Source organism: Corvus kubaryi, unplaced genomic scaffold (genome assembly GCF_017639235.1).
Source record: "Corvus kubaryi isolate FWS band 111438036 unplaced genomic scaffold, C.kubaryi_AGA036_p1.0 split3-37296, whole genome shotgun sequence".
Lineage (NCBI taxonomy): Eukaryota > Metazoa > Chordata > Aves > Passeriformes > Corvidae > Corvus > Corvus kubaryi.
The window spans coordinates 3,464,529-3,486,732 of record NW_024582086.1 but is presented as its reverse complement, the minus strand read 5'-3'; the positions used below and the strand labels follow the sequence as shown (position 1 = coordinate 3,486,732).

The 22,204-nt window shown below is 36.3% G+C and overlaps 1 protein-coding gene across 4 annotated transcripts in view; it reads right to left on the bottom strand.

Annotated features, from left to right (window-relative positions):
* The window catches only part of KCNN2 (potassium calcium-activated channel subfamily N member 2), a 70,265-nt gene that overhangs the window by 25,296 nt on the left and 22,765 nt on the right, over positions 1-22,204 (bottom strand). For 2 of the 4 annotated variants that reach the window (XM_042015261.1, XM_042015262.1), the window contains exon 5: positions 8,861-8,899. The exons of the other annotated variants lie outside the window; for them this stretch is intronic. In XM_042015261.1, coding sequence (XP_041871195.1) covers positions 8,861-8,899 — 39 coding nt within the window. The remainder of the gene's footprint in view (positions 1-8,860; positions 8,900-22,204) is intronic. 4 annotated transcript variants of the gene reach the window in all.

Here is a 22,204-nt window from a genome sequence, read left to right as displayed (position 1 = left end):
AGAGCAAGCACGCAGGCACTCTCAGGAAATTCCCTATTCTCTCACTTGTAAGATATTCACTATAAATGTCTGTAAAATGCTATCTTCAAAGTCCCACCTATGCTCCGATGATTACAACAACATAAAAGCTCTTTGACTGCCACAAACTACAGCAATCACTCTAATCAAGTCTGTTCCACACTTCACCTGTATTTTCCTCTCTCCTGGTGTCAGTGTTGTCTCTCACATACTTTATGTATGCCTTTGAAGTTTTTTTGTTCTGCCTAGAACAAAGCCTGGAACAATTTAGTAAAAGCCCATATTTGGAGGTCCTAAGGGCACAAAAAATGATAACCACAACAGCAAAAAGAGTAAAAAAAACCAAACAGCAGACTTGATTTAACTCATGACCACAGAGCTTTGCATAGCAAAACACAGTCTGACATTGTTTTTTTTCTAGACTGCACTACGTATTATGGATTTTAGTCTCCACTTAACAAACATAGCAAGTAACAGCTGTGAAATATAGGGACACAGAGAGACAGACACAGTCGTTCCATCCAGGAAGCAAGAAGAAAGCCTGCGTACCTATCATGCTAATCCCTACAGAGTATCAAGTAAGAGATATGATCCATAGGGTCTGGATGAGCTTCACAGAGGGGCACTAAGCCACAATACATTCTAAGGTTAGCAACTCAGCTAAATACTAATAAATGCTCACATAAATATTTTTAATACATTTCTTTAATGCCTCTCTTTGGATTTTGAACCTGGCCATTTCCATGCTTCATACAAATCACTAAATTGCAGAAATAACTAACCCATCGGGAATGCCAAAACTTCTTTCTTAAGCCTTGAACAATGTGGGGAAGAGATAATGGGAGTCTTTATCCACTTACCCTCCTTTACCTATGTCAGAAAACATACAAGCCAACCTACAAAAAGATTCTTTAAAGAAGGTGACATAAAGTTAAATTTTAAAAAGCTCATCAGAAGTTTTTCAAGCTTCATTGGAGACATGGAGACAATTAAGGTTCCTTAGATGAACTTTTCATTAAAGCCATCTGCATCAATATGTGTCAGCACAAATCAAGGACCTGTTTAAATGTGTCCATCTTGTTAGCTCAGGCCTGCTGGATTTCCTACTCTGAATATTTCACCCAGTTATGATTTTAAGATTATAGTTCAGCAATCAAATGTTGCACGCTTAATTTAAAAATCATCACCAGTACTTATGAATGAACTTACCGTGGCTAAAAAACAAAGGCTATTTCATGTCCTCCCTATTGCTGCAACTGCTCAAGCACAGTAAAGCATGCTTAATTTACCTAATTTAATCTTTCAAAAAACCTAAAAACTTTTTCTCTTGCAACTGTACATGGAAAGTTGAAGGGCTGACTTCTCAAGTTAAAAATCTATAAGTAAAATTGAGACAATATAAAAGGGTATCACACTCATGATAATCCTACCATTTCTTTGCCAGATTTTTAGGAAGGTGGTTTAATCTTGTCTCATATTTTTGCAACCTCACTTAAGATTTTTGAATCTCTGTGGTTAGCAGTTTTAGTACATGTCTATACTCTGTGGATTTTCATAAGATTACAGTTGTGTCAGCATAGATTTCCAAGTACTATACTAAGTCACTAGGCACCACTATCAACTGGGATTCAAGCCTGAGCCAGCAAAGCCAGGGGAGTCTTCTGCTACCCTGTGTTCACAATCAGGTAGAAAATTATTACATCTGCATCAAAGGAGGAAAAGCAGTATCTTAAGAGAGTAGTATTGCAGCATCTTATTTATACAGTCATGTTAATGGCTTAAAATTAACACTAGAGGCACTTAAATTGCTTTGGGTTTTTTTTTTTTGGGGGGGTGGGGGGTGGAAGGAATCAATCTACTGCCTTTTGGCCTGCGTTCAGAGTTATCCCAGCATTAAAGACTGAACTTTCCATTTATGCACGGAATGGCAAAATGGACACAGCAGAAGTTAAACTTTCCCATGTTTTTCTGTAAGTGCAGCTCTAATGTGTGGCACTAGAAGCCCTGATAAAAGCCATTCCTAGCACTGTATCTTTCACTTCACAATTGGGATTATCCCCAGTAGAGCCAATTGCAATGGACATTATAAGGAGGAGAAAAGCCAACCACACCAGCACTGGAGCAGAGCTGTCTCACTCACTGTCAGTCATCATAAGCCACTGCAAACATCTCCTCATCCCAGCTGGACTGTGAAAGACAGCTCGGATGTAACACATTCCAATATTCAACTGTAGTTTTCCTAAACTATCCATTCACTCTATAGCTGAGACTTCTGAAATCTGACAGGAAAACACTTTACCATGAACCACTAGGAAACCTGAAAGCTCAGAAAATAAAGAAAAGGAAACAAAGATTTCCTTTCAGTGACAAGTTTCACACAAAACAGAATTTTGTCATTACCAACCAAATTCCAAAACAGAAGATTTGTCGCCATTAATTTTTATTTTGATAAAGGTTTTAATTTTTATAAATATTTTTATTTTTAAAATTAGAGTCACTAAAAATACAGTCATGTAAATATTTAAAGCCCACTATTCTTAGTCAGTAAAGACTTGCACTAGAAAGATAATGAGTCATTTGAAGATAAGAACTAGTATTTAACTGTATTAAAACTGCATCTGTATACAGTTTGACTTTCTTGATTACTCCCAGCCTCACAAGGCAGCAGGATAAAGGGTCATTTAGAAAAGCTATGTATTCCTGCAGTGTACAAAAATCATTGGCTGAAGTCACACAGGCGTAAGAATTATTTATCACACTCCTTTTCTAATAAGGAATATGTCAGCAGGCAGGCAGCTGGAACACACTATTCACCAGGCAATCATCATCCTGTGAAACACCACCATCCAGTACTCACCATTCAGCATATATAATTCTTGAAACCACTCTAATTTAAACCAAAAACAGCTGAATGATTATATTTGTGAAAAAATAGCATGGCTCAATTCCTTCTCAAGCTAAACTGAGTGGGAGTTTTACAACTCATCTCAGAAAAATATAAATACATTCCTCAGGCGACAATACTTCAGTGGCTTTGTTTGTCAAAGAAATATTTCAGATTCTTTATCAAACAGCAGTCCCTTTCTTCTGCTTTCACTATTGGTATGAAGATTTTCAGTACTGCTTCCCTTTCCTGTTTGTATGTGATGAAGTTTCATGTCATTGGTAGAACATCTGCTTTTTAGCTGCACATAATTATCACACATTCACATCTGGACATCTAAGACATTCATCTTAAAAAGAGATTAATAAGAAGTAATCAAGTATAATATTAAGCTTGACCACTGGTGCATTAATTCACAGTTAGCAGCTTCAATTCAGTTTCTCTTGCCTCCATGAACAGCCTCTGATAACTTTGCTATCTTTGGTTTTGCCTTCTTGAACAAGTCAAGGAAAGAACTAAAAATGATTGAAAAGATGACCCGTTCTGTAGGGAAGAAAATGGCATGCTTTTACCATAATCATGAAGAAACTCCTGGCAATGGCAATTCAGGCTGAGTTTTTTCCTGTCAAACCTTAAAATCTTTTAGACTATTAACAGCTGGAAAGAGGCTCATCCTATTAAATCAGAAACTTGTCAAGACTGTTGAGACTCTGATTGATCTAACCAGCTACTAGAGCTCCCCCACAGTATCAGACCATTCTGTTACTAAATGCCGTTTTAGTCTTAGTTAGATAGTTAGTACTGCCAGCTTTTTATCTCTGATGATAACAGACATGTCTTTGTATTCCTTCTCCCTTCCTCCTGTTTAAAAGAAAGGAAAAAAGAAATCCATAATGGCACATGGAACAGTGGGGCTGACTCCAAATATAATGAAGTCAATGGAAGAAATTTTGCGTGCCCTAATGGGCTTAGGATCAGAAAGGCAGCTTGGAAAAATGTATGCCAATCCTTATCTTTTTTCTAACACATCTGTTGATGTCCCCCAAATATTTATGAAGAGCAGCAAAAATGTTCTTGTCACAATAACTGCTTAATGAAAGTACAAATACCACACCAAATGCCTGCATTTCAAACAGACTGCCTCACAACAGTAGCAGTTGTGAACCCTATCAAAAACAATTGGTTAGAGTCAGCTGACTGGATTGCTTCTACCATGGCCAAAAATGTTAATGATTTTTCTGCTAAGTGCATTTTCAGGCTATTTACAGAAAGCTAATAAAACCACGAAAAGTGAAGTATTCCATGTAATTAGCCTAAGTTATTATGTTAGCTAAAATGGATGCAAAATATAAACTAAAAGAAAACAACAGGACAGAGGAGAGAGAAATCAACACAAAATGAGAAGGGTGAGATAGTATGTTTTAAGAAATTTTATCACTATTTTTGAATACAAATTACGGTTTAAGAGTAAGAGTGAAGACAGAAAATTACTAAAACCCCTAGCTGCTATCATATACCCACCCATCAATGCTTGAGCAACAGATACCCTACCAGTACAGAAATAAGGACTAGTTGTCTTTTATAATAAGGGTGTCAAGCTTTTATTTGTCCCTCACTGATGGAGGCCTGGTGCTGTAGAGGATTGATGCTGTGCTAAATCAGTATACTTCTCTGCAGCTGGAGTAGATGGGAGGATTTTCCATCTTTCCAAGAGAAGCCATTGACCTACAAGCAAAAAGGTTGCTGAAGCTTCTTAGAAGTACCTGACTTTTTTTTTTTTTTTATGTGCTTTCAATAACAGTGTAAGAGTGTTAAGGAGAATCTGTTGAATAAATTCTGTAAGCATTGGGAAATTGGGAAAGCTTTAAATTTGTGACAGACAACAATCCACTAAAAAGATCAGAAGTAAAGACAGGAGAGTTCAGTATCACCGTATCAAAAAGTAATCCTGAGAATAAAGTGGTAGCTACTGCTTCAGAAGATCTTAGACTATATGAAAACAATAATGTGTCTTATCAAAGTTTTCAGAGAGTTTAAGGAGAAATTTTTCTCGCCTCAATTAAGAAACACACCCACCTCTCTTCAAGCCCCAGTTTTGGTACTTATCCCGCAGTACAGTAAGTATTCTTACTCCCACTGTGTTCTTTTCAACACTTTCAAGCTATTTTGTTCCTGCAGAGGCATAACTGAAGTTGTGACTTGTTGTGACTCAGCAGAATAATGAATATTCCTAAAGCTCTTGGAAGGCTGCACAAAAAGTCCTAAAACAAACCCTTAACTCCTAGAGACCTGAATGAGCTTTGCCTACAGACATGTTTTTTAAACACATAATCTGACAGTTTTGAAATACAATCAGGTTCACCATGCCTAAACATGGCTCATTTTAATAAAATGTACCCAACAGAACAGAAAGTATGGCAAGTAGAAGCACCTTTGTGTCTCTCAGAGGTGAAAGCTGGGACTAACAGTAGCAGCTGTTACAAAGGTTCCATGACTGATTCTTCTAATTTGAAAAAACTTACATTAATTATTCTTTGTGCAAAATTTTGCTTTATCTTAAGTATTTGGACAAACACATTTTACTGTGTTCAGACCATCTTTTTCAGAAAGATCTATCTTCGTCACATTTTAGAGCATGCTCAGGAATTCAGCTTTTCTCAGCTCTGTTTCTTTACATTTGATAATATTCTGTCACCAATAAAAAAAGTTTGCACATTTCAAAGGAATGCCTTTAAATTTTAAAAACTCAACTCCCTAGCCTTTCCCGGTTCCTATACACACACACCCAGACTCTGCAGAAAAACTAAGCACGCTTCATATAGCTCAAGCGCTAAGAGGCAAAATCAGGCTCTAATGGTTGATATTAGTTGTTGGATCAGGAGCAGCAATCAGCACCAAAACAGTATGTTACGAATAAGGATGCTTATTCACAGACTTTGGCACGTGTATTACAACGTGCTCCACAATTCCATGATCATATGTCACATTTTGTCTTCACAAAAAACATACTAGTACCTTTTCCAATGCAAACCACAACTGCTCACAGCATAAAACACCTTATTGGCATACCATTTTTAGCCTCATGTTTTTGGAAATGAAATATCATGTTTTAATTTTTCACAGCTCTCTGACAGACTCTTTCAATGAAGTTAAGTTTTTTGATACAGCTGATGATTATTTTGGTGGTCTTCACCTTCTGAGCTCTCAGCTCCCAACTTGACAGTTTGATTAGCCTGTATGCCCAAAGCTCTGGCTAAAACCCAATCAACTCAAACTCCTCTATAATGACTCACGTTTAAAAATAATTCTCTTAAATTAGACATCCAAAAATTGCGTAGTACCAAAATTTTTCATTTTACCAGAAGAGGCATGTCCCGAAGAAGCAAAACAGCCTCTTAAACGCATCAGTATCCATACAATGAAGCAACACAGAAAAAATTCTTAGTGAACAAGCAATACATCAGGCTTTCCAAAAAGCACAGGACAAATGAGCAGTTGATACTCCTTTGTTAGTTTAGCAGCTTAGTGAGGAGAGCACTGACCATGGGGAGTGAATTTGTTGTCAGGCTCTTCTCAAGCACAAAGCTGATTCACACCAGTATCTTCATGTCCCTGTTCTACCTGTTAGGATACGGGCTGTCAAAGTACCTCAGAATATGTTTTTGAAGCTACTTGAATTAAAAATTAAATTAAAAATGACTCTTTAATCCAGTGGAGAGACATGTTGTCTGAAAGGCTTAGGACAGGAGCTGAAAAAAGGAGTATGTTTGTTAAAATCCTTTACAAACCACACTTTGAACAAACATTAACTCTGCTTTGAAAGCAAAATTCAACTAATAATCCAGAAAGGACAGTGACTGCAAACACACTGACTATTAGAAATAAAATCTGAAATATCCAAGAGCTGCTCCTTCTGTAGTCCTGTATATTATCTTTATCAGAAATTGTTCTGTAAAAGAAGCTACTATAAATATGCTGTTAATGTGATATTAAATATATGAAAACAAAAGAAGGAAACTGAAGTGACATCAGTAAGCTTGAAGGAAAACTCCTGTTTCTCTGTAGTTTTTTATCTTTTAAAATAAGAAACGCATGCATATTTCCTTTCTGCAGCCATTATTTTTTACACAGTCTAATTTCTAAAATTTGTCAATACAATAAGAAGGAATTTTATTTTTAAAATTTGCTTTAAGTTTTTGACGTCTGCAACAGCACTGGCTAAAGCTGTGTTATGATAGAAACATGAATCATTCAAATTCAAAGAGTTTCTTAATGAGCTCTACTGTGAATCATTCATTATATTCACTGGCAACTAACTCTAACCCTTCTAAAATTTTCCCTTATCTTGCACTTTGCATTTCCTCTGGAGATATCCCGTTACTATTTTATACCTAAGCCCCTCTCAGAAGGAGGAAATATTTTTGAGATTATCTGAATCAACTGATATCTAAAGATTCATAAGCAGTTTTCTGAAGAAAAACTTTAGAAATAGAAGTTTTAGAAAGTAGAAATAGAATTTATCATGATAGACTTTAAATGAAACCTACCTTTATTTTTCTGATATAAAATGGCAGAACTAGGTAAAAGTTAGCCTTTTATGCAGGGAGAAGACAGGAGGAGGTGAAATTATAGAGCAAAGATTATGCTGAATTCTTCAAGAGGACTTTCTGACAAACGGAGAACTCTGCAGGTATTTTTCTCTTACGGAACTAATTTCATTTATCATCACAAAACTTACTAGTTCTGTAGCTGATGTATTGCTTTCTATAAAAAGGAATGAAGTACATGCTCATGGTCATAAAGCCTGCTGGTTCGGCATTTTTTGTCCAAATTTCATTAGGATACCAGCAATTTTACCAACATATGCAAGTTCTCTAATGTAATGGACATTGGGAACAGATGACTAAAATAAAATAAAATAAAATAAAACAAAACAAAACAAAATAAAATAAAAGTAAAATGTCTATGACAATTCTCTTTCCTTTAGAACTGAAAAACAAAATACCGGATTCATCAAAATGTATGTTCTGGATAAACTGGAGAATAAAACTGGTTTAGATAGGACAGCACCTTACAAGTAAACATTTTTTTAAAATCTAGACAGAATTTACTAAGTTTGGATCAGAGCAGAAAGCTGCGGTCAGTGCAAGTTTTATTGAGTTCCTCAGAATTGGGGACCAGTTTAACATTCTGTATTGGGAACACTGCTGGAGCTATATGCTTAACTTGAATCAGAGAAATTGAACTTACTGTTGATTATATTTTCATTTCTTTTATAAAAAGGAAAGACTGTATTTACAGTTTAGCTTCTGTAAGTTACACTGCTTGAAACAGATTTTACTGAGTATTTCTAAAGCCAATTCCAAACCCAAAGTCTGTGTACTTTTGAGAGTCAGCTGAAAGTTGTACCAGATCCCACTAACAGTTACTTAAGTGAAGTACTGGGGACTACATTTAATGTTATGAAACATGAAGTCTAAAAATGTAACTATATATTGCTATACAGGAAATGAAACAAAGAAAGAACTTGTAACATAAATATTTTCCACTTACTTTTTATGTATGAAACTTCAGCATGAGACTGTCAATATTTAAGAAAAAAACCCAGGGTTATCCCTTTTTAATTATTGTTCTCTTCATCAAACCAATCAGAAGGCTAGAAGAATACTTTGGAGTAAATTTTTGTGATTGATGTAGAGATGTTAATTTACAGGGATTGAGAAAGGTTATCTACACAGAAGACATTCTTGTGACTCTGTTACCGTATGTCTTACAGAGGAGTGAGTTTACATGGACCAGCTACAGGATGGACTTCTGCCACAAGGTTCTCAAGGCAAATCCAAGTGGAGAGAATACCATAAGTTCATACAGGCTAGAAAAAATGTAATAGAGCTACATGTAGTACTTTACTCTGGCGATGGGAATAAAGGAACATCATCCTCATTTGCTTATACAGACCTCTGCAGTGTCACATTTGAAGACAGATGTGTTGCCCACCTAAATGTAACCAAAAAGAAAAGGCTTAGGAGACCTTCACCAAAATATATTAAATATGCTAGATGCAATTATGGTTTTCTTTGCTCTATTTTAGACATTGTCAAAATGACATTGTCCAAAATGCCTTGATATATTGTCACCAAATTCTGTAATACTGTGAATGTGAGATTATATGAAGTCTGAACCTTGTACTTTTCTCCCCCCTTTTCTCATTAAAAAGAGTAAAATCAGTTTTTCGCTTGTGATAATTTGGCGTTTTCAGTTTGTTTGCCACTTGCTTTCAGGACAGCTAACTTTTGTAGGGATCATCTCATATTAATGGCAAACATTTACCAAAAACAAAGGATCTTGTACTATTTTCTCTAAAGACCATGAACATGACAGAATCCTTTCTACTGATAAGTTTTTTTTTTACCAAAACCATTTTGTTGCCTGATATCTTGGCCCTCATTCAAGATTTTCTGACTGCATTTTGACTGATTTCAATGAAACACTGAAGAAATAATGAAATTCTGTGCTCTGAAGGAACTTGAGCAGACAACATTTTCAGAAAAAAAACCCCTGTTACATATTTTCACTCTGTTTTTAATGGAGGGGAGTACTCTGGATGGTGTGGCAACAGAACTTACCTTTTGCACTATCTACAGTTGAAGCATGTGTCTTACAGTCTATATGTAGAACAAGCTGGAAAAGTCCTATAATAAACCTGAAGTTATCTAATGCCTATTGTTTAGACTACTGGCAAATTCTATGTGAATCATAGATCAGATATGTGAGTTATCTATGTGACTTTCATGCTTCAACTCAGTTCTTTGGTCAAGATTTAGACAGGCAAGCACATAATCAGGGGTCATGCTTAACTAAGGATGTACACAATGGGAACAACAGCTTGGTTTCAGCATGTTTGGTTTCGAAAAGAAAGACTAAAACTAGACACTGAACTGTAAATGTTTGTCTCATTTACGTAGAGTATGGGCCCTTTATACCGAAGCATTATCTCTGAGCTACAAAACTTTAATTATAAAAATTTATAAACAAGCAAATGTTGTAGATAGATAGATGATAGATAGATAAGAGATAGATAGATAGACAGATACATAGATAGATAGATAGACAGATAGATAGATGTATACACAGCAAAATATTCCTTTAAGAGTTCAACTACATTTGAGTGTAACCTTTTGGAGAACTCAGAAAATGATGCGACTAAAGGAAAAACAACATTTCATATTTAAAAGAAAAACCCCTTGATTTTCTCTAGATTGCATCCTCTGAGTTGCAGAAAGTCAGTCATGCCTCCCCTAAAGGGGTAGAGGAGAAAGAATTCCAACTATATGGATTAAAGATCCTTGGAAAATGCAAGAGATCTATAGTCTTTCTTTTCCAGAATGTACAGCTTCAGTCAATTTGTCCTCCAGATTCTGAAGTCCTGACTGGAGACTTATGTGTGGAGCTGTGGTACAGCCACAAAGACTTCAGCAGGCTTATGTATTCTGAATACCTTTCCCAAAAGAATGAGAAAGAAAAATGCAAGCATGCAGAATTAACAACATTTCCTCTATTTTCGTATCTCTCACCTCATTTCTCAGAATGAGTATTTCTAGATTGTGTCTCTACCTGTGCAGTAATTTGAAACAATATAAAACATCATTACTGCCATCACACTATAGTAGAATCCTTTGCTCATTAAGTTCAAATAAATTTTGTTATTCAGAATAAGGACATCACACCAAACAATAGCAGTAAACATAATTCTCTGCATGACATAGACACAAATAGCTCAAATGACTTTGGTCAAGGTCACAACAGATGCAAGTTGGATTCTCTAGCTCATGCTATTTTCAACACGCAGAATACTTCTGTGTAATTAAATAATGCAATCTGCCTCTAAAACAAAATTGCACTGTTTATTGCTTTTGTGACTTCACAAATTGTTTGTATATATTTAGCATACTTTTGTTGGTATAATAAAACCTTCACTCCAGTGTTCTGTACTATTAAAAATGCTACTGCCACTACCTCAATAACAGAAGAGTGCTAGGGTTGATCCTACTAAAACCATGCTAACGTTATTCTAGTCTAAATTTTAAATTTCCTTTGAAAAGAAGTGAAAATAAACTGATAGAATGTGTAGCTCCTGGTACAGATTGTTGTGTCTCCTGCAGACACTAGATCACAGGACACGGCATCTGCTTCTTGGTCTATTATCTGTGCTAGATCTCATTTTCTAAAAATCAAGAGAAATCATACTCCACAACATCAGAAATACAATCACTGAAGGACACCAGTGTCCTGCTGAGGTACACAGACTGCGTCAGCAGGTCTTCTGCCTCCCAGCCCACAAGGAACGAGCAAGGCAACTGATGTGATCTGCTTGCAAGGAACAAATACCACCCTAAAAGCAGTATTACCAAGAATTATCATGCACATTTTTTGTTAAATCCTTGTAGGCTTGGGAAAGGAAGAAATTTGATGCAGAAGGTATTACTGAGAGCTGACAAGCATCTTTGGTGTTCAATTAACTAAATGTAACATATAATTTGCCTTTGAACACCTTGGAAAGAATCTACTGCAAAAGACTGCAATTTAACATCAAAGTTTTAACAGTCAGGGTTACAATTTTAGAAGCTCATTAGTCTGAAGGTGTATCATGATTTTCTGAAACGATGAATGATTAAAAACAGAGTTAAAAAGAAAAGACATTTGGGCATGAATACTTGATCTGAAATCTCTGTTCAGTTTCAGGGAATGTTGTATCTCTGATTTCAGATTGTGAGCAGCTTTGCCAATTACATCTACTGCACTCTTTTTAGTATAAAATAATAAGAGGTCACCTTTAACTCAAGGAATTAGAACACCAAGTCTCTTCTTTCTCAAATTCAGTGAAGATACATTGTTTTTATTAGAAGGCTATTACTTAATGTGAATACTTTGCAGAGTTGTTTTCCACATGTACTACTGCCTGCCCAAAAATGTGTAGTCCAGCTCCTGAACTGACACTAAGGTCATATATATATCTTCTGGACAATTCTCAGGTCAAGCCAATTAAACTAGAGTGTCTACAAACTGGTAAATTCAGGTTATTCAATAACAACAGAGAATGCAGTGACTGAAAGACATGAAATATAGATTAATGTCATCCTGAAATTAGCTACTGAAAGCAAGCCTGAAGCTTGATGGTTGCACTTCAAACAGCACCTGCACCAAAGTAAACTCCACATTCTCCCACCCCACTGCACACCCAGCAGTTGGTGTGCCATGTGCTACAAACCCACAGCCAATTTCTCCCTCAGGTGTACTGCAGACAACTACTGAATTGAAAACAAAGCAACTGACCCTGCTGACACAACCAATTATAGACAAAACACTTTCCAAGCTTGGCCGTACTTTTTGCCAGAGCTGACCAAGGGAGCAGCTTCTCCCTTTTAGAACTCATGTCTTACATCCACCCTATATGTACTAGAGAGGTGACAGCCAAAAAGGAAAACATGCTCAGCCAAAATCCTCTTCTCCCCTCAATCAGCATTAGGTTGCAATGGGACTAAAATATTGTTTCTTCTTTCTACATAAAATTCTTCCTTTTAGCTTTTTTACAGCAGCCAAGGAAACAATGTATTTTGACTCTTTGATGCTTTGTTCCATTAAAAAAATATCCAGACCATATGGGACAGCTGAGACACAGACTGGCTCATGGTTCTTTCTGTACACTAAGACAAAGTACTCCTGCTAAGTGTCTCCTGTGTTTATTAAAACGATAATAGATTTTACAGATAATAATTAGGCACTGGTTAAAGTCTTATAATAAAAAGACACTTTCATATCACAGAACTGTTAACTCCTAAATAATTTAGTAAGAGTTATTCAACCAGCACCCGTTCCTAAACTTAGATTTTTATGGCAGAAGCTAACAACTTATGAGATCAGCAGGTTACAGGTTGAACCATTTAGCTTTTGATAGCTGAGTCCCAAACTGTTAAAGACTTTTAGTCACATTTGTGTTTAACTGTTTGCTCTACTGTGCAATGATCAGAAGCTCATTACTTTGAAACTGTGCCCTGTATATCTTTCCTAGTCTGCTGTTGGGTGTTTCCTATGAAAGATACACACCAACCAAAGACACCAGAATGAAACAAAATTGAAGTTCAGCTACTGTGCTCAAGCAGCAAGATGCAAGTGTTTCATCCTATTCCAAAATGGATATGCATGAGTTAGCAATGCCTTGGGTAATAATCAATAATTTTTGCTTTAAATAAAAGGAACTATATCCCCTCTTCTTGAGAGGTATGGTCCATAGCTCAAGGATTTGAGGTCATTCCCAGTGTGGAAAGCTAAAGTCCTAAAGGACAAAAAACCAAAAAACGGAGGGCCAGTCAAGCTGGTTGTTCTCACTGCAGGCTGGGAGGATCATCCATCCATATCTGGAGAAAACATATCCAGAGAAAATACCACAGAAGCATGGCAAGAGGTGGGAATGCAGCAGCACATACGGAGCTGTGGAGAACAGACCTTCACTGCCTAGCTCACTCTTGCATGGCCAGCGAAGTCTCTTTTGGTCTTTTACTGGGCTAGTGTCCGAATCTTTAGTCTAGTAGTCCACTAAATTCCAGCTTAACTTTTGGGTGTATTACCTACTAGTAAGTAAAAATTGCTTTGCACTCTCAAGCTGCATACACCTTGCTTGTAGAGTGTCTTTGCCCCTGCTGAAGATGCACGAATAACCTGCTGTGAGGGATCACAGCACTACATGCAAGGAAATTGAAGCACAGGTGTAATAAGTGAAAGCCCTTGGATTGCAGAGCTGCTTGTGGAAAAGCCAGGCTTTAGTATTCCAGCTTTATAGAACATCCTGATCTTTGAAAAAAAAAAGTTCATTTATTCAGTCTTACACACAACTTTCAAATCCCAGGCTTTTAAAATCTTTCTGCCTCGTACTCCAAAGCTGCCTACAGCTCAAGATATTTCTAATGCAGCCAGTCAAAGCAGGCAAAACAAATGCTATGAAACTACATTTGTATCTGCTCAAGTTTGTAAGTATCAAGATATTTTTAACGTGATCAATGGCCTACTTTATAATGTCATCAAACAAAATAAGCACCGGTGAACAATGTATCATTGCACTCCTATGCCTGGAACACACAATCTTGAAGTGTGTCATACCCACAATATAAATCCCATTCACTTTAGATTAAATGAATACTTTGTTTACACATCCAGCTGATCATGTTTGTTATAGAAGAATACATTAACCTTAATATTAATAAAAATCTTCTGTTCAGCAGTTATAGATTTGATAATTCTTGTTTACGTATTACAATGTTTTTATTGTTTTAAAGACAGCATACACTGTTTTTTACTGCTATTTTCACCTGTTCAGTAGTTATTAGTAAATATTTAGTTAATTCATGGAATAAATAAAACTTTTAAAAGCACCCCCGGGGCCCCCCCCCCCAAAAAAAAAAAAAAAAAAGCATTGCAAAACCTATTTTTAGGCCTGTATACAATTCCTGATACTGAAACTTCAGTTCATACCCAAGGCTCATTTTAAGCTAATGCAAGCCCACCGGCTCCCACAGATTCTGCACCAGGTTTCAAACCAGGTTGTAGCCCCATGGCACTGACATCCTCTGTTTCTGTGTGTTCTTATCCTATTCAGGTACCTGCTACTCTGCAACATTTGGAGTACTTTTTACCTTCATTGCACCTTATCAGTAATTAGGGACTGGTCTCTTTTTCTGTCAAGCGTGGCAACAGAAGATACACTTAAGCCCTGTGTCACAAGCACCGTACACAAAGTACAGTACAGAGACTCAATGTTCAGTGCCAGGCTGTTCCAACCCAGCCTGAGGTGAGACTGCAGCACAGTGCTGAGCACGGTGCCTGCACACACCCGGCAGGAGCACAACTTCACTGACCCTACCAGATAGGGGACTTGGAGGTCCCACCACCAAACTGATATGAACATATATATTACCCTTTGCAAGTGAGACCACAGAGGCTCTTGCCTCAGGCTTCTCCACTTGAGGCAGAGAGTACACAGGGAAAACAAGTCAGCTAGCAGAGTGTAATTCCTGCCTGGGCAGTGTTCTTAGCACAAGCTGTCAGCACAGCCAGCATCCATCAAAACTGAACAGGCTTAAACTGCTGTATCAACACATGAAGGCATCACCTTCATCTGAACACCACTAGCCTTCAGAACTGTTTAGCTCCCTTTTCTCCTCACTAGAAGTTACTACATTTATTAGTACTGCAGTATCACATATGTAAGTGTTATTCTTGGACAGCACTGTGCTAAGCAGTGTGCAAACACAGTTCAAAGACAACCCCTGACCCAGAAGCTTGCAAACCTAAATAATCCAAGATACTTGTCCAATTCACATTGCACTGATGCCTTCAATTCTCAATTAACATACTTCAATTCAGTGAACCACTCTTGTGGAAAGCCACAGGAATTTTGCCAGTGGATTTCATTTATCACAGAACAAGGCTCAAAAAGAAATATTAGATATCAATCTGGTTTAGAGAAAAAACAACTGCAAGTAGACTCACGTTCTATTTTCTCAATCAGAAATGTTCTAGACTGATCAGCTTAAACTCTGAACTAGTACAGTATCACTGTTTTGGGAAACACAAGTGTAAATGATGACACACCAACATTTACTACTTCTAAGAGATGTTGCAAATCACTTACTATCTCAAGAATAGCTGTACTAAAAACTATACCTGATTTTGAACTTTTCACGAAAAAACCTACCCCAGCAAGAAAAGCCTTTTTATGGAGACAACAAATTAAAAGGGGGAAAACACAGAAAAGGAAAATAAAGAACACATAAAATATTGAAAAGAACCTTCTCATGTTTCCCTCCATAAAACCACTAATTCCCTTAACTGTGCAATTTCACAACACTATCTATATCCTCTTACTGACCTTATAAATCTGAATTTTTAGGACTGAATTGTAAATTCCTAATAGAAGCCATCCTTCAATATCTAAGGCTAGAGTTCAGTCAGCATACTGGCTGTTTATTAGCAATGAAGTAACAGCCATGGTCTATACTCCTCACTTTGCCCAAGAAGCAAAAAAAAACCAGCAGAAAAGCTTAAATTCACACTTCAGAGTGCATTTTTCAAAGACATTAAACTATTGGAGCAACAAATTCTATTTTGAAGTGAGAAGACATTGATTTTTGCTTCAGTATGACCCTATTTTATAGGGATTGCTTTTGGTGTACTGTGGCAAATAGTTTTTACTCATTTTGAAGCAAAATATTCTGAGTAGTTCAAAATGTTAGTCAAAATGGGGAAGAAAAAAAAAATTATCACATTTAAAAATACGAGGACCAGATAATGTAACTTTCGATCCAGTAATGAAATAATGATAAAAAAAATTCCATAAATTGCTTTCTTATCTGAAAGAATTTGGAGTACGTACAACCATTCTTACTGACCAGAACAAAGACTGTTCTCTTAATTATGTTTTATAGATTCAAGATTAATGAAAAAGAAAAATCTTTTTGTCCTTGAAAGCAGGTAAGTACTCATCTGTAAGTATTTTAATTCTCTTTAGACCTTTCTGTTTAGAGAAATAGTTTTCACTTTGCTCACCATTCTTGAACTATACATGAACTTTTCCACTTCATTCTCTTCTACAACTGTTATACATATAAGTCCTTTGTAAATAAAAGGGAATTTAACCTAAAAACAAGTTTTCTTCCTCTAGTTAGATTAATCTGAAGGACAGATTTTTTTTTTCTCTTTCCTTAAGCAAGTAGATTTTTTTTTGCTTGTTTTTAAAATTTTTGTCTTTTGCACTCCCTTTCTCAAAGATGGGTTTGCTATTTTTGGACTAGAGAAATCCTGATCTACTTTGGCTTGATATATTTTTGTGAAGGAATGACTATATCCACTGACACCTCACCAGTTATTGCTACTTTCCATATTTATAAGGATAATTCTAATAACCTAAACAAACTGAAGAGTATATTCTTACTTATATTCTCAAAGTTCTTGTGCTGAGAATACACAAACAGCACTTTCAAAGGGAAGGAAGATATGAATTTAAAAGAACAGCAAACTCTACATGCATTAGAATAGGTGCATCTGCTTCCTCCCTTAAATGTACGTAACTGTTTTGTTTTCAAGCAGCAAAAGAACATATGATTTAGCTATTAATCCTTCTGGATACACCTAGAAAAGGAATATTTTATTTAGATCAATTGCTCTTTTTTGTATCTGGGTTATGCATATAAGACACTCCCCAATGTACTTCTGTGAATAAACTCCCTTGTTGCCTTCAGTGTATGATAAAATAATGGATCTGATGGTCTATTTGTAACTTTTTCAACAAAAATGGAAGCAGTTACATGCAGTTTTAGTTATGAATTGCTTTGAGATGTAAGTATTATAAAACAGCAACCCATCATTTACAGTTAATCTACACTCAGTGTGCAAAAACAGGAATTAAGACTGGTAGGCAGAGAACCATTCATTCACAGCACAGGTGCACGTCAGGATGATGACAGGTCATCATTGCTTATTGTTGTTTTGAATATTTAACTTTTAACATTTACCACCACTGGAGAAACCTGACTGCCAGTAGCACATTCTACTTTCAGTGAGCCGTGAGCCAAGGGAAGGTAAAGAACCACGATAAACAGCCAGCACTGTCCATACACAAACACTATTTGATCAGTTGACAGTCACGAGACTGAAAAAAATAAAAATGATATGTCATTGTTTCTGACCTTCTGAGCCTAAAAATAGGCTTAAAATTAAATATGCAGGCATGGTTTGTTGTTGTTGGGTTTTGTTTGCTTGTTTGTTGGGGTTTATGTGGGGTTTTCTGGTTGCTTTTTTTAAACTAAGAACAAGAATCTTCCCACTGGCACTGCAGAGAATGCTAAAAGCAATTTCCATTGGAAGGTGGCCTTGTGAATATGCATGCAACGTGTGTCAGATAAGGTCCTCAAGACAAGCAAGAACTGGAATACATACCAAGAGGAAATTAGATAGCTAAGAAACATTTTTTCCTTCATGAATGACAACTGAAAGTGTCAGTGTATCCACTTGCTTGTATCAAATGAACCCTTAACATTTGCCTCCCAGTTGTCATGTGTGAGCTGCTTACTGGAAACTTTGTAATGGTATCATACTTCCAAGAAATAAGACAGACATTTATTTGTAGAAAACAAAAATGAGCAGAAAGCAGAAAAGGATTTCACCATCACACACAGATGGGATTTTGTGTGTGTGTGTGTGTGCTTTTTGTTTGAGTTTGTTTTTGTTAAAACAAGGAGAGAATACAGAGTAGAAACTGACAAGAGGAAGAAATGCTTACTAAAACAAACTGCTCAAACAGAACTTACTTCATTGCCAGAAGTTAAAGAGAGGAACAAATAGAACCAGAAATTGTGCCAAAAATGTGCTCTCTGCAGAAGAAGAAAATTCAGTTCTGTTCTCAGTTCTCCTCTGCAAGAAATGCCAGGCACATGATACGATCCGTTCTGGACATACAACAGTGCAATGTGGGCATTTGTGGTTCATATTGCTTGGTACATGGGCACTTTATACCCATGTTTGTATTCAGAAGAAAATATTATTTCTCCCTTTGTATAAAAAAAAAAAAAATAACAGATAATAACAGCGGCTACCTTCCACACAACCTAGAAAAGCAGCCCACTTCTCACAGAAGAGACATTCATTCTACAGAAGAGTGAAGCAAACTTGTCAGATTCTTCAATGACTTAATGCAAAACATACTAACTTCCTTTTTTGTGAGAAGCCAAACTTTTTTTATTTTAACTGATATAAACAACTGACAACCATGCACAAATCTATTTTCAGTAACAATATATGAATGGGAAACTGCAAAAATTAATCTGCTTGTAGGGCTCATAATTCAAATATGAAAGTAACATATTCATAAGTGTTCTAGATCACGTACCTCAGAGTTATAAACACAAACATCTTTTGAGTTAGACCCAATAAAAAATTTAGATTTTCATTATGAAGCCTACATATGACAAACTGCAATATACTGCCACTGGCAATGAGAAGGCAGATGTTGAAACCTACGCAATGCAATCTTCCCCTCTAAACAGCCATTATGCACACAGCAACACTTCATGCTTTTCCCACCTTTACCTTCCAAATTCCCTCCTCTAGATTACTCTGCAGCCCTAGCTACCCATTTATACCCAGCTGGCTGTCCACCACCATTATCTGTACCACGTTCTGCCCTCATACATGACCTTAAACTGCAATCCTGGAAAATACCTTGCTCACCAACCCAAAGTGTCACTTGCTATAATTAGCATTCTGGGAGCTAACTATACAGCCATTAAGGCACTGAGAAAGACACGTCCTGTCTTAGTTCAGTGTATATCAAGCGATCAGTCAGATGACCATTAAAGCAGTGAAGTCTTTATTCAGACAGTCAACTTGGCTGGTTCAACCTATGACCTGTCTCTACAGGTTATCTTTAGGGAAATGGATAATAAGGCTCTTTCATGTAACCTTCCTCACTATGAAATGTGGGGCTTCCAAATATCTCTTCCTATTCCCAGGACTGCCTGCAAAAGTAAAAACCTAACTTTGAATAGAAGAACAATCTGAGTATCAGGCTGTCATTCAGCAGCAACAGCTTTTGCTGAGCACACACAACTCCACAATGAAGGACACTGCCTACTGTCACCTCCCTCTTCACTGAGAACATAGAACAGAATGAGAATCTTTCCCCCCAGTTTAAAAATCTCAGTATTTTAATCTACTATATCTTATCACCATCATCTTGTTCCAATTTGGATGATCAGTTAAATGATATAATACACCACAGAAATTCTGCTAATGCAAACCCTTATGTAGTGCTACTATGTAACAGAAATTAGAGCACGGTGCCAGAGTGATGCAAAGAAATAGTTAACACCATTAAATTTTACTAATATAAATCATCCCTTATCAAAAAAAAGCTACCAGGCTGCTGCCTAATTCCCAGTTTCTATCCAATGTATCAACATTCATTATGTTTTCATATATAGTGTCAAGTGGGATAGCAAGAACTCCTAACCATAGGATTTATTTTCAGGATCATTTTGTGTACATATAACAGTCTACTTAAAAAAAAAAAGATTTCTTTAAGTTAAAACTAAGAAAAAAACCAAGAGCAGTTGGGAAAAAATGTACTTTATTTGTGTAAACTAAACTTTTAACTACTAAGCAATTCCAAAGCCATAAAGACCTTGGGAGACATCTTCTGAGGACTATGACTTCTACACAGAACAGAAATGATTCAGTGGCCATATTTGTCCTTTCTCATGATAAATGGCTATTGTGTCTGTCTTCAGCTATGCAAAAAAGGGGATGTTTAACTTCAGATGGCAGAATGTTGAGAGCATTCCTGTGTGGGGGGTTTTGAGGTTTTCTTCTGAGAACTCTTCCTTACCATGTACTCCTATACAGGCTATGGATGTAAATGGTTTTGATGGGCTAGCTAGTAACCGGAATCCAGAGTCAGTATAATTTGTTTGGTAAAACACTTACACATTCCCTCAAGGGAAAACTGGAGGTAAAACACATAAAAAACCCCAAAATATATCCCTTTTAGTGTTTCTGAACCATAAAATATACTTTTTTTTTTTAATATGAATCTTGGACTGGGTTCCAGTGACAGAAGGTTATTATGCTGGAGATATATTAACCTAGTACTCACTTCTATATTTAATTTGCTTTTAGTTGTGTTGTGGTTTGTTTCAGTTTTATGAGTCTGTGGCTGTACAGCCTACTGTCCAAACTATTACTGTCAATTCAAGGACAGCAACTTCAATTCAAGAACAGCAATTAAAACATGGGAAATCCATTTCTAATTTAAGAGACAGTTGAAGAAAATTCAGTTTTTTCCAACCCTGATTTCAGTGTTCCTGACTGAAAAAAAAATTTTCTTTGCAGGATAACAGTGATAGAGAAATGTGTCACTTTTCAAATATAAATAAGCAAACTCAGAAAATCAAAACTTTATGAGAGTGTTGTCTTCACTCTCCCTGACTGGCAAATGGGTGAGGTGGTCTTTGTTTCTTTTATGTTACTATACATTTTTGTCCTGCAATCTTTTTACTAACAAATAAATATGTTTTACAAACGTGTGTATCAGACAGTAGCAAGTATTTTTCACTAATTTTCATTGAGTTGTATAAGATTATTTTAAATGCATTTGTATAAAAAAGTTAAAAACAAAATTATTATTTCATCATGATCATCATCAACCAGTTATATGTAGTTACATGATAGCAATGGATGCTGAAGTTATTCACAAGTGACAGTTTGGGAAATGCCTGAGTCGACACTCAAAATTCCTGAACGGCAATTCTACTGAAAGAAAACCGGTGGGAACAGAAGTGAAGAATATGAGATAAAGAGGAGAGACTTTGCAGAAATCAGTTACATCTGAAATAAGAACATGCTTATGAAAATACAGCTACTACAGACTGAGTCAAAATCTAGGGTACTCCTCCACTGACACTATGGGGAATACTCTGAAAATGTAATACGTCATTCTTAACATGGCATTTTCAGAATATTCTTAAACTATTAGTCTACCTGCAATATGAGGAAACAATATTGATACAGAGCAATTTTAACAATAAAACTACAAGAACATGATTTCTACAGTCATTTTATAAGATCAGATATTTTTCCTTGTAACAAGTTGAAAAGGCAAGGAGTAACTTAAAAAAAGTGTAACAGTGTTTGATTTAACTGCTGACTTGAATCATCTATCTGTCACAAATAACTCCCCTAAACTGATTCTAAAATGGATGGACATGGAAAGGAATAGGAAAAACAAAATGGTCAACACACAGCAGCAGAAATGCCTTAAATATGTTGATAATTTTCCAGTTTAAGAAAGGAGAAATAAATTCCAGGATTTAAGAGCTGTCCAAGGCATTAAATCTTTTCTAGTGAATCATTCTGTCTTCTTAGAGTTAATCTATCTCATATTCCTAAGCAATCCTATCCAATCAGAAGCTCATTTCTTTTTTTGTTAAAGCTATGTTTGAGAAATTCAGTTTCAAGGTGTCAGCCCTGATAGCCATTTATTGTGCACCTACACTGAAGTGTGTGGTAAAGGGAGGCTGGAAAACTAGCTGAAACTGAAAGTCGTACTCTCAAATGCCCTTCTGCTTTTCAGGGAAGGAAGGAAGGAAGGAAGGAATTCGGAAGGAAGGAAGGAATAAGGAAGGAAGGAAGGAATAAGGAAGGAATAAGGAAGGAATTCGGAAGGAAGGAATTCGGAAGGAAGGAAGGAATTCGGAA